This window comes from Felis catus, chromosome B1, assembly GCF_018350175.1.
Source record: "Felis catus isolate Fca126 chromosome B1, F.catus_Fca126_mat1.0, whole genome shotgun sequence".
Taxonomy (NCBI): domain Eukaryota; kingdom Metazoa; phylum Chordata; class Mammalia; order Carnivora; family Felidae; genus Felis; species Felis catus.
In genome coordinates this window covers 189,074,783-189,088,764 of record NC_058371.1, presented here as the reverse complement: position 1 = coordinate 189,088,764, position 13,982 = coordinate 189,074,783, and the positions used below count along the sequence as shown (strand labels likewise).

At 35.8% G+C, this 13,982-nt stretch overlaps 1 protein-coding gene across 12 annotated transcripts in view; it reads left to right on the top strand.

Moving 5' to 3' along the window:
* SLIT2 (slit guidance ligand 2) overlaps positions 1-13,982 on the top strand; it is a 374,968-nt gene that overhangs the window by 216,588 nt on the left and 144,398 nt on the right. For all 12 annotated transcript variants that reach the window (XM_045056548.1, XM_023253270.2, XM_023253268.2 and 9 more), the window contains one exon: positions 4,642-4,713. In XM_045056548.1, the coding sequence (XP_044912483.1) occupies positions 4,642-4,713 (72 nt within the window). The remainder of the gene's footprint in view (positions 1-4,641; positions 4,714-13,982) is intronic.

Genomic DNA, 13,982 nt, shown 5'->3' with positions numbered 1-13,982 from the left:
TTTGCAGATGAAGAAACTGAGGCATAGGAGGGTAAGCAATTTCTCCAAGGGCGCATGGTTAATAAATGGCAGATAATCAATCTCAGATAGTCTAGGTCTGTAGTCGATGCTCTTAATTCCTTTGACATGCTGCCTCCTTGGATTTCTGCCAACCACCACTTACCACCACCTACTCCAACACCAGAGGCTGAGAATTACCAAGCTCCATCATTTTCATCAAGGTTCAGAAAACAATCCCATTTCCCTTCCTTCCTTCCTTCCTTCCTTCCTTCCTTCCTTCCTTCCTTCCTTCCTTCCTTCCTTCCTTCCTTCTCTCTCTCTCTCTCTTTCTCTTTCTTTCTTTCTTTCTTTCTTTCTTTCTTTCTTTCTTTCTTTCTTTCTTTCTTTTTTTAGAGAGAGACAGTGGGAGCAGGGGAGGGGCAGCGTGAGAGGGAAAATCTCAAGGAGCTTCTCCACTGTCAGCACAGAGCCTGACGTGGGGCTCGAACTCACGAAACTGTGAGATCATGACCTGAGCCAAAATCAAGAGTTGGACGCGTAACCCACAGAACTACTCACACACCCCGAAAACAATCCCATTCTATTTTGAAAGTGGCTTGAGTTCATCAAAATGCCAGTGACAGGTTTCTTTGGTCTTATAGATCACCTTTCTCAGTTACCGCTCATGTTTTACCTACCATATACTATCTTTGTTGTCACCAAACTATGTGATACATTATATCACATCTTTCTAATTAGATTTAAAAACTTCTGAAACCAAACTTATAATGGACACTGCAAATTGGTCTTCTGATTTCCCAGTTGTATTAACACTACCTTTAATATAATTTCAAAGTAACTTGTTTCTCTTCTGTCTCCCTTGGCTAATTCATATCCACATATAATCCACTTCTGAGTTTTGGTTCTTCGTGCATCCCGATAGCACTCTTCATCTTTTCCACGTTTTTTGTCTATACAGTGGGAGAGATGATGCAGCTATTAACTGGCCCATGGTAAGCAAGTGATAAATACATTAAGGGTTTTTTATACTGTTTGGCATTCTTACTACCCTTTCCCCAACTAGGGTAGAAGTCTTGTATCTAGTCTTCCAACTTCCAGCTTCCAGTTGAATTTATCTAAGGTAGAGTCTCTGCCCTGCTCTTGTCTACCATCCTTCCCTCCCCAACATTGTGTGCTGAAATAAGAACTCACTTCTCAATTGCTACCAAAAAGTTTACTCATCACACCCTTGATTTGTCCTTCGGACCTCATCTCCTATTACTCCACTATGTATGTTGTACCTTTTAAGCAAATCAAACCAAATGCTATTCTCATAAAACGTTTTATGTTTTTTTTTTTCAATTCCATATTTTGCATGTGCCCTTTATTTCACTAGACATGCTATCTCCCGCTCCTTTGCCTTTACATCTTGATATGTTCACGTTGTCTTTTTTTTTTTTTTTTACTGTGCTTTCTTGCTTTTCAGACTCACAATAGTTTGTTTAAATCTCTCAGTTGGCCTTCTATTTGGCTACTTGCCTTATCGTCTTTACTGAATTTGAAAATTCCTGAAGCCAGGAAATGGGCTTTTACCCAACTCAGTAGTTCTTGCAACGTCAGCCAATACCTTGCTGCTGTTGTAGATATTAAATAAATATATGTTGGAATAAAATAACTGCTAACCTCCACCTGATTATATACAGAAAGTGTAAGTCATTATTCTTACACAATCTAATGCATCATTTTTCAAGTGATATACACCGGAGGCTAAGATAAGTTAAGGAAAGCCTTTTACGTTTTAGGGCATAGGAAGGACATACTGAGATTAAGTAGCCCCTTGCATCATCTCTAGAATTCTTCAAATCCTGACTCAGTATTTGTCTGTATTTCTTATACATTTACTTAAATCATCTCAGAGCACCTGGGTGGCTCAGTCGGTCATGCATCTGACTTCGGTTCAGGTCATTATCTCATGGTTCATGAGTTTGAGCCCCACATCGGCCTCACTGCCATCAGTGCAAGCCCATTTCAGATCCTCCGCCCCCTCTGTCTATGCCTCCCATGCTTGCACTCTCTCAAAAAATAAATAAATATAAAAAACAAGCAATTTGTCTCATTTTTCAGCACTAATAGCTTACATTTCTGAAGCATAATTTCCTTTCCTATAGAACCAGGATAATATTAACTACTTGTCAAGATGGTTATGGGGATTAGAGGAAATACAGATCATATGTGATAATATGTTATTTCTAAAAAAAAATGATTGCATACCATAGGTACTGAAAATATGTTGTTTCTTTTTCCTGTCATTGTTGAACATGGCCCACTTAACTGAAGGGGCCTGGGATCCAGAACTAAAGTTGCCTGCCCAAGTGAACTGGGCAGTGACCCTGTAGAATAAGTCTGGGAAGAGTCTAGTTGTAGGAGGTGGGGGGACAGCCACACATAAACCACTGACCTAGGGTAGTAAAAAGACTCTGAGATTGACAGTTGACAGTTTCTCATTCTTTCGTGAAAAGAAAAGTGTTAGCAGTATAAAACCGTTCCATGTCCTAGAATTCTGCTGATGGTACTCAGAAACTTCTAGTAAAATCCGTTTTAGAAGGAATAGTCTTCGACTGTGCATTCCAGTCTGTTCAGTGATATCTTTCTGAACCACCTAATATCATCCCTCTACCTTTCCTCCCACCTCACACTCTCCCCATTGAGAACAAGACCTAAGAAAAACTGCAGGTGGCGAATGAAATGGCCCACCTGGCTGGATGGGAAAACTGCAGAGCTTGGAAAGCCGGCAAGGTCCGAAGAAAACATCTCTGCCATTTTTATTCACCTACAGTCTCCACGGCAGTCTTTGTCTTTGGAGAAACAGAGAGATACAAGTGATGAAAAAACAGAGAATTGACAGAGACACAGCAGTGAAATCACTACTGTTGGTTTCCAATGGGGCATGGCAGATTCACATTTGCTTGGCTTCAATCATTTTCCCTTTTCATTTCTTCTTACTTTCTGATTTTTCTTTCTCCACTGTCTCTCTTTACCTTCTCCTTGCTCCATAGCTTCCTTTCAATACAGTTGCCAGCATCCAGGCTGTTAAATATACACTGTTAAACATTCTTAACCTGATGTAATTAAGGGAAGGAAGTCCGTCTGAATCAATGACAAGCTGGAGAAATAAGCAATTTTTAAGGAAATGAAGTTTTATTACTCTTAGCGATATACTGAAACTATTGAAAGCAGTTAACGGAGCTACATCACTTAGGAAATGGATGACTGACTTAACTCCCACATAAGCACATATTGTAAATTTACTGTTTGAAATAAAATGTGTGTTTTGCTTTTTTTTTAAAGACCTTTCCTCCTTGAATAGACTAACATTTATTTCTTTACAAATTGCTTAGCAAACATTTTTTTTTAATTTGAACATTGTGGATGTTGAGATATGAATGCAAATCTCGGGTGTTTAAAATTTGGTGCTAATGAGGTCAAGACCACGCACTAAATCTCTCTATCTGCCAGTTATCTCTGTTGCATGGTCACAAGTATGTGAACAAAAAGCTCTGATCATAAAGACGCGTTAGGGGAGAGGATGTGGATGAATCCATCCAATATACCTCCACGGAATTGGAAAATGGCTCTGTTGTCATCAGCTGTGAATCCGTGGTTAGTAGCTTCATCTTTCTTAATGAGCATCAGTTATCTTAGAATTTGAAAGATAATTTTAGCACCATCACTGTTAATTTAATAACCTATTCATTTGATATTTCAACTTTCTGCTTTGTGGTAGTGTTAACTTAAAATTAGATGAGCATTTTCTGTTTTCAGTGATATTTTTTGCATGTACATTTATATCCTACTTGTTAAGGCTAATACTGTGTGAGCTCATACAATTGCATCTGAACTCCGAGCAAAAAATAATGATCCATTTCATGAGATGAGTGATTTTTACAGACTTCTCATTCCAACTGAAAGGGTGCTTTTTTCCCTTTCATTAAAATGTATTTCTCAATTAAATTAAAATGCAAATATAGACAGTCTGTGTTTATGGTTTTAATAGAATTATTGAAAGAAGGTTTTAAATCAACCTGCTGTTAATATTTTATGCAGGAACTGTTGGTTTTATTGTTGGGCCAGGACTGCCATGTTCCATTTTCAAGATTACTTAAAGCGTTGTGAAAACTTAATCATATTGCCCAGGTTTTATCAGTTTTTGGCCAGTCTTCTCTAGGATATTAAAATGGACCTCTTTCCTTTATGCTTTGTAAGTTATGCCAGTGATGTTGGAGAAGTATCAAGTACTAAAACTTTAGAATCCCTTGAAACTGAGTGATGACAAATTTACTATTTGTTTTTCAATAAATAGTTTATTGCACAGAATTGAATCAACTCAAATTTAAGAGAACCATATTTTGTAATTTATTATTAAATTAAAGATCTGGGAAAATACTTCAAGAAACCATTTCTTTAAACCTTTTAATTTATATTATAAATATAAAATATTTGTATTAGAAATGATATCCAATGATACGGACTTAATTATGATCCTATTAGGATTGCTTTAGCTTTTTTTTTAAGAAGTGTTTTATCATTTGTCAAGCACATGGATTAAAATCATTTTTAAATAATATTTTATAACTTGACCTTTATCCTTTTTGTCATTTTTAGTGATCTCAGTGAAAACCAAATTCAGGCAATTCCAAGGAAGGCTTTCCGTGGGGCAGTTGACATTAAAAATCTGTAAGTATTTTCTTTTTCTGGTTTATACTGTTGCTGTAAACATTATCTGTTTTCAGAGTTAAATATATATTGAATAATGCATCAGAAAAAAAAGTGAAAGTCCTATTTATCTTTATGCTTGCTTAGGAGAGCTTGTAACAGTAAGTTTTAAATTGCTCTGACAAGGTATCTGGAGACATTCTCATGTAAAAGTTGTCTTGCATCTGAAGTTATTATCAAATTCATTCTTCTAAACTTTGTGATTAATCTTGTGAAATCTCAAGAAATGATTAGATTAAAAGGTATTTGCATTGTATTTTCTTCGCTTTTACTGTCAATGTACTTCATTAACTCCCTTTTCTGTTGTTATCAGTGTTTATTGGAAATGCAGAATATAAGCTATTTTTTTCTGGAAAGAGTAGATAATATTTTCTTGTTAGAGATGCCTGCAGCCTGGAGCTATAGTTTTTTTTATCGCTTTTAGATCACTGTTTTCATTACATGCCAAAAGGGTGAGAATGAGAAAATTATGTCTTTCCCTTTGTGTGAATATTTTTCTTACATATTTTTCCCCTTGTATCTTTATAAAAGTATATGTGTATAATCTCCTTTTCAAAGAAGGGGGAAAAAAGCATGAGGAAGAAGGAAATTGTATTTCTGTATTTTCCCTTGAGAAATCTAGTGTCTTGTATAAAAGTGTTCTTTGCAAGTGCCTATAGCCTTGAAGATACATATCAGATTGAAGATTTCAGGGACAATCCTAATTTTGTCAATATGTATGTTTTTATAAACTTTTGTAAAGTTTAAAATACTATGCAAGCCTTTGAAAATGATGGGTTTTTTATTGGCTGCAAATGCTAGGACTTTAAATGTTGTCCTTAGCTTTTACATGAGTTTGGAATGTAGTGGGGAAAAAGCCCCTATGTGCTGAGATGAACTAACAGGAATTCAATATTTCTTAGCTAGTGATAAACAGCGCAGGCACTTTTCAAGAATTAACTTATATTCAGCATTCTCCATGGTGGGTTACAACACTACTTTTCCAGTAGGGAAAGTGAGACAGGTGTTTTCTGTCATCAAAGAGGAGGACTGTTTATAAAGCTTCAAGTTTTGGCCTCTACATCTTCTCTTCCACATAAATGTTGTTTGTTTAAAATTTGTACTTTCTAGGGGCACCTGGGTGGCTCAGTCGGTTAAGCGTCTGACTTTGGCTCAGGTCATGATCTTGCGGTTTGTGAGTTTGAGGCCCGCGTTGGGCTCTATGCTGACAGCTCAGAGCCTGGAGCCTGCTTCCGATTCTGTGTCTCCCTCTCTCTCTGCCCCTCCCCTGTTCACACTCTGTCTCTCAATAATAAATAACCGTTAATTTTTTTTTTTAATTTGTACTTTCTAGATGTACAGGTAAGGACAGAAAAATACAAACTTCTAGATATAAACTTCAGAACCATTGAAATTCTGGCCCTAGGTTTTCATGGATGTTTACATGTGAAGGGGATTTTATTTGCTTTCTTTTTATCTTTTCTTGCTAGACCTTGGGGAAGTCTTCAGGGAGATTCTGTGATGTAAGATGTTCAAAACTAACTTTGTATACTCTGTGTACTGTATACTTTGTATACTGTGTCTGATCCTATAAAGATCCCAATATAGCACCTACTCAGGTCGCCTATATGTCACTTAAAAGGATAGTCATGACTACAGTTGACCACCCTCTGGGAATGCCACTAGCAATCCTACAATAGTATTATCTCTAAATCCTTAAAACAGGTGGCTTTTAATCTTCTTAGTAAAGATATTCAGGGAATTCACGTGTATAAGTAACCTATAGTCCATATTTAAGGATGCATCTGGGAATGGGATACCAGTCATCATGGGATTCCTTCTTATGTCCTCTTCATTTATCCTTTTTAAAGACTATGGTTTTAAAAATTCAGACATAAAAAAGAAAGTGAAATGTTAGCCATTGTGCTATATTGATTTAACAGGATTTTGAAACACTTTTATCCCCCATGTGCATTATATACATAATAACTGCCATGTTTTTAGACATGAAAAACTGGCAAACTCCACTGAGTCTTAGTTTTACTTTTGTAAAGTGAATATGATAATTGCTTGGGTTTGTTGTGGTTATTAGGGAAAGAAGATATGTGAAAGACCTTTTGGTAAAATGCTGTAATATAGAGTGTATCATTTCATTCTGTAAGTATTCACTAATCAACTTCTAGAAGTTGGCCCTTAAAAAGGGATAGCAAAAAGACAGGAAAGAAGAACATGAAGTAATTTGCAGTATTGGGCATGGGTAAGACAGGTTTGTGTCTATTCTGGGTCCATTAACCATGGGGCTAATAAGTGGAAAAGGAAAATATAGCAGAAAGCACTAAATATACACAAGACCCTGATTTAAAAACAAGATACTATGTGCTGTAGGTGCCAGGCAAAGAGAGAGATAAGAAATATTGCTTGAGGTCATCAGGGAAATCTGTAGGAAACAGTTTCTGAAAGAAAATCTAAAGGAATCTTCAAGGATGTTGATTTGTGTTACGTGTTGGTGAGTAACAGCAGATAAGGGTGGATTGAGGAAGTTAGAATTTATTAAAGAAACTATGCAAAGTTACAATTGATTTCCACAATCCTCACTGCCTTCCATGCAACGGTGTCAAAGGCAACACTGAAATACCACAATGCACTTCTAGCTTTATTTAATTAATCAGAATCATAGCTACAATTTAATAGAATTTTACAGTTAAAAGGCATGTGTCTATAATTAAGACATAGTTCAAACCACATTGTTAAAAAAAAAAAAAGTCCAGGTTCAGGGGGCTTTTTATGAAGATTAGTTTTATCGTTAAAAGTTAAGAAAGATGCCTGGTAAAATATGTTAGAGCTGAGGGTAAATTTTAATTCATATTATTATTAAAGGCAAATATCAGTCATCAAATAATGACTCCATAAAAGCCCAGAAGTATTAATATTAATATTATTGATATTCAGCATGGGAAAGACAGGTATAGTACTTTGTCCTTTTTATCATTCCACTGTATGCATTTACAATTTGGACAGTCCTGCATGGTGGATGGCTACTGTTCCAAGTCATTCAGAGAGTAAAAGAGAAACAAGAAGGCTAGACTGAAGGAATATGTCCCTTAGCTACATCACGATGTTAACAACGATATTTTGTATAGGGCTGTCTAAGTGCCCAGTCTGATGCACTGTAACAGGTTTATTGGATTTACCACATTCAGGCCTTATTCAGAGCAAATTCCAGTTAACAGAAGATTTTCACTGGAAGCACTTACTTTAATCTTGTGGATTGGCTAAATATGCTCATGGCGGCATCTTGACAATATGAAACTGATGCTGTGGAAATTTTGCAAATTAGCAGATCTTATTCCTCTTCCTTCAGGCAAGCCACATGAATACTATTCTAGGCAGATGGACATTTATCTTGCTCTTAAACATCTCCAGGGAGGAATTCTCGTAACTTTTTTGCTTATCGCTATTAATTTCTTAACTGGAATAAAACCCTGTATATTTTATTTTTTGTTACTTCATTTTCTCCAGCTGCAACTTAAACTGTTTTCTTTTTCTTGACATTTTAGATGGTGAGATCTGAGAATAACAAGATCATATTAAAATATTAACTAAATTACAATGTTTGTAATAGTCACTGGCAGCGCTTTCCCATAGAATTTACATCTGTTTTAAAATTCTCCAGTTAAGTATGAATTAAAGTATTGATACCATATTATTACCAACTGATGTGCCACCAAAATGATGATCAATGTGTATAGGACTTTTCTTTATAAATTTTGTGTATGTATTTAATATATTAAACACTGATGCAGGAAAGCCTTTTTGCCTCCTGATCAAATTTTGAATGAAAACACGTTACATTATTTAAACTATTTTGTTTAGAGGTATCTGTGAGATATTTCCATTTAATTGAGTAATTTAGGAGAATATTTAAATTAAACCCTCCTTTATTGCTGAGACTTGTGAACTTATTCTCTAAACAGGTACCTAATGGGAATAAAGATTTTTCAAGTCTTTTGTTTTCATGATAAAACATTCCTAGTTAGAGTTATCCCAAGATTTGAGAAAAAAACTGTACAAATCAATGAACTTAAAATTAAGTAGATTGCTAGTTGCTCTTCACGTCACAAAAGTAAACTTTAATGTATTTTTAGTTTCTTTAGTGAGTGCACCATAAACACTTAAAATAGTTAAATTCTGGGCTCCTGGGTGGCTCAGCTGGTTGAGGTTCCAACTTCCGCTCAGGTCATGATCTCGTAGTTAATGAGTTTGAGCCCCACTCAGCTCTCTGCTGTCAGCGTAGAGTCCATTGCAGATCCTCTGTCCCCCTCTCTCACTGCTCTCCCCCTCCCTCTCTGTGTCTCAAAAATAAATATTATAAAAAATAGTTAAATCTCAACACATATTCTTTTAGACACCCTTGTAAATAAAGTAAATCACACTTGCTTATTCTTCTTTCGTTTCGCAGTACTCCCTCAAAATGTACTCTATGTTCTAGTCGAACTGTAATGTTTATCGTTTATAAGTAAATTTATGTCTTTCCCATTTGCTTGCATTATCCAATTCCCTTAACCCTATATCTCATACCCACCTTTGGCAGGAAGATTGCTTCTTGGTAAAAAACAGGTTAGGCAAAAAATATTTATAGTTATCTTTCTTTAACATACATTAATTTATAAACAAAGGTCAGGTTACAAGATGATTTAGTTTTGTTTTCTTTGAACAAGTTATCATATTATTTGGGAAACAAGTATGTACAGCCATGGCTTTGTAGGAAACACTCACCCAATGTGGGTTGCAATGGTTATTGGCAATAAGAAGATTTGGCAAATGGGAAAGACAGAGTTAATCCATATGCTGTTATATAGCTATTTATATTATTTAGAAATTTCATTTTTTTCTGGAACTCTGTCATCTTTGACTTATTTTATCACTATTTCAATTAATACTCATAGAAGAAAAATTCACTATTCCATACTAGGGAGACAGAAAGACTTCTGTATTTTACTTAATTTTATACACTTCTTTAGTTTTAATTTCTTTAATATTTATTTATTTTTGAGAGGGAGAGAGAGAGAGAGAGTGTGTGTGTGTGTGTGTGTGTGTGAGAGAGAGAGAGAGAGAGAGAGAGTAGGGCAGAGACAGAGAGAGAGAGAGAGAGAGTAGGGCAGAGACAGAGAGAGAGAGAGAGAGAGAGAGTAGGGCAGAGACAGACAGAGAGAGAGAGAGAGAGAGAGAGAGAGACAGAATCCAAAGTAGGCTCCAGGCTCTGAGCTGTCAGCACAGAGCCTGGTGTGGGGCTCAAACTGCAAGATCATGACCTGAGCCAAAGTTGGATGCTTAACTGACTGAGCCACCCAGGTGCCCTGTACACTTTCCTAGTTTTAAATACCTCTCTGTTGGATACTTCATAACAATAAGGAAACTAGTGTTGTTCACATATTATAGAATCAATATGTAATAATTAGAAGAGTATATTATATATTTTACAATGCAAATGTAAGGCTTACTCCAGCTTTTTGTCATTTAAGTTGTCATAGTTGCAAACTGTCTGCTATAATCAGCTAGTTTTCATGTTTAATTCATTACATTTCTTACCATATTATATACTTAGCTTATTATCATAAAAATAGGGGTGCCTGAGTGGCTCAGCGGGCTGAACCTCTGACTTTTTATTTCAGCTCAGGTCATGATCTCGTGGTTTGTGAGATTTCATGCCTGCTTGGGATTGTCTCTCTCCCTCTCTCTGTCCCTCCCCTCTCACACGTGTGTGCTTTCTCTTTCTCTCTCTCTCAAAATAAATAAGCTTAAAAATAAATAAATAAAATTCACTGTTATCAAATTTAAATGATTTCTTTTAGTCCCCCAGCTTCTTGAGTGTTTTCAGTAAACCTGAGGCTGAAGACACTTTGAAAGGGGAGGTTGAAAGGGGAGGTTGGTTTCTCACTCAAGGGGCTTGCTATCCTTCATGTTAGATTAAATGTCACAGGTCTTCAGTGGGATGTAGAACCTTCTGAACAAACTTGTATAGATGGCTTTTCATTTAGAAAGATCGTAAATGAACTTGAGTTTCATTTCAATAAACAGAGCTCCCTTTAACATCCAGAATGTTGTCTATAGACAGGGATTAACCAGCAGTTGTCTGGGTACTTACATGTAAAATACGCTAGGAACTCAGGCAATGCTATTAGTACCCCGGGAACTGTCCGTGGTCCTGTAACTTGTCTGGTTTGCATTCACTCTAAAGGCATACTGAATTGTGATAATCCCAACAACCAGGATCACGTTTGCGTGATCAACAGTCTCTCCAACTTTTCATTTTGCTCTGTCTCCAGGTGCGTTAGCATTTTTTCTTCAACGATGTCATTTTCTTATGTAAAAATGAATCTATATGACATATCTTCATAAATACTTTCCAGAACAAAATAAAACAAACAAAACACAAGAGTATCTGATTGGAAATCCAATTCACATATGTATAAAATAAGAATTGGCGTGATCTTTCTGAAACTGTCGTGTTGTCCTGGAGATAGAACAGATCTTTAGTTTTCTTGCTTCTCCAACCCTAAACAGGCACACTTTGCTACATCTGAACTATTACAGTGGTCTGCTAATTGGATTTTGATCTCCAGTCTATATTCTCATTAGATAATTTTAACACTGCAGACAGATTTGTTTTTATAAGGCATTGTCTTTTTTGTCCCATCACTGCCTCGTTCAGAATCATTCAGCTTATTAAAAATAACAACACTTTGTATGGGCACTATGGCAAAGCCTTGGGGATATAGTAGAATATTGTCATAGTTCTATAGGTTCTGAAGAATATAGACTCTTTCCTGAAAGAGCAGTGACTTCTATTAATGGCATAGTCTCTTTAGATGTTCTGACTAAGCCTAGCATTCTGCCATTCACCCAGGGTCCCAGCCCCCTCTCCTACCGAATCTACACAAGCTTTTTGCTCAAGCCAGAATGGCCCCTCTCTGGCAAGTACTCACATTGTAGACATTCTGCTTACAACTGCTCTTGATGGAGTCTTTTCCCTCCATAGGGAAGACACATTCTTATTTTCTGTCTTTCTGGATTCTACCTGTTTTTTAAGGTTCAGGTTTCTTCCTTCCTCACACGTGACTACTTTGGCCCAGGGTAATCTGTTCCTTCCCTGACATTCTGTAATACTCTTTATATGCTGCATTCTGCCTTGAAATTTGCCCATCAGAGATTTAACTGAAACTTTCATATGCAGAACGAACAGCTCTTTCCCTAGACACTTACTGTGTGAGGGAGGGCTTCAGCAATACATAGATTTAAATTTGAATCAAGATTTCACCACATATTTACTACCTACTTTGAATAAGTTATTGCACTTCTGTGAGCCTCATTTTTTTCATCTGTAAAATCAGAATGATGATAACATTTACCTTTTCAAGTTATCATGAGGAATACTGAGATGGCATCTCTACAGACCCTGCCATTTGCTATGCATTCAATAAATGTAACTAATTGTTATTGTCAGTGGCAGTTTCTACCCCCTCTTATTAGTGTGCAAGAGTTACTAGAACATGAAGGGCAACTTAATTTTTCCTCCATTTTCTGATACCATTTTACTTAGAGCTTATCTTTTTGCTTTTCTCCAATAAATTAGCAAGTGGATATAACTTTATACCATAGATTATTTCAATAAAAACTGAGATTCTTTATTCCTGTGCAAAAAAAAAAAAAAAAAAAAAAAAAAAGAAAAGAAAAGAAAAAAAACCCCACAACATTGTGCTTGAAAGGTTACAGAAGGGTTAAATTCCCAAATAACAAATTATTTTACATTCCTCAGGATAATCCTTATCTTGGTTGTTTTATTCACTAATACCTGAGTTAGCACTGATTTGTTTTTATGCTGAGGTTAAATGACATGGTTGCTGAAACTTCTGCCTACAGTGTTCACTTATATGCGTCAATTTATATTATTCTTATGTTCTCGATACATTATAACTTAAATTTGTACTACTTCTTAAAGAGTCATTATTGGCATAGGATTTGTATATTTAGGCACTCACATTGACTTGAATTTTATACACACGAGGGAAGAAATAGAACAGATCGTGCCCATATCCTTAGAGCATTCTTTTTCTTTTCCTCCCATTTGATTTATATGTTTTATCAGGGTTCTTTCCAAATGGCATAATGTTGTTACTCCCTCCTATTGATTTTAATCACTTTGATGTATTTTAAGTCAACTAAACTTCTGGAGTTTGCCACTCATAGTAGTATGACTATGAACTAAACTTTCTAGTACCTAAAGTATTTCTAGTATTCTCTAGTATTCTAGTATTCTAGTATTTCTCTAGTATTTCTAGTACCTAAAAAACCCTCGAAAACCAGAGCATATTTTGTTTCAGAGTTAAGTAAATTTTATGGTGTTCTAATTCTTACAAAAAGAAAATAAATTAGTAATAAGATTTTACTGCTTGGACGCTGAAGCGACACATGAAATTTTCTATGGGTAAGGACAAAACCAACCGCAGTTAATGCAGGAATGTGAGTTTTATATATGTGATTCAAACAGTATGGTATCCCAATTTTAATAACAGAAAACAGGAAATTCCTGAAAAAAAAAAACATAAAGGTAACAGAATGCAGTATCTCCGGTTATATTTCAGTATGCCAAGTAAGCAAATGTTCGATCTTTCTGTCTTTTATGTGCCCATATCTAAAATTGGTATTTCACAGCACTATATGAATATATATATATATATATATATATATATATATATATATTCGTATCTAGAATTAATCCAAATATGAAACTAGACTAAATTATTTTTAGTGTTAAAGACAATCAGATCAGGTTTAGAAATTTTACATGTGTGAGGCACAGAGTCATACCACCAGATAAAGAGATTCTTGTGCGTTACCCAAGACTACATTTACCAGTAGCAGGGAAAATTAAACCGAGCAGGCTAGTGTTACTTGAGGAGACCAGAGTACAAGTGGTTAGGAATGAAAAGATCATCATAGAATGTTAATCCTGAGAGAGACCTCGAAGGTTTCCATTCTTTTTAACATCATCATTTTCATAAAATTAAAGATAAAGCACTTGGTTCAAAACACACACTTACAAAATAAGACAGTGAAGGATCAGACGGAGATAGAATTTGGAATTCACACAGAAACAGAGGAGCCAGGATGTAGGAAGTATGGGAGAGAAGACACAGAAGTCTGTGCTAAGATACGTCGGCCGAAGGTCTGAAAGGTATCACCGATAATAA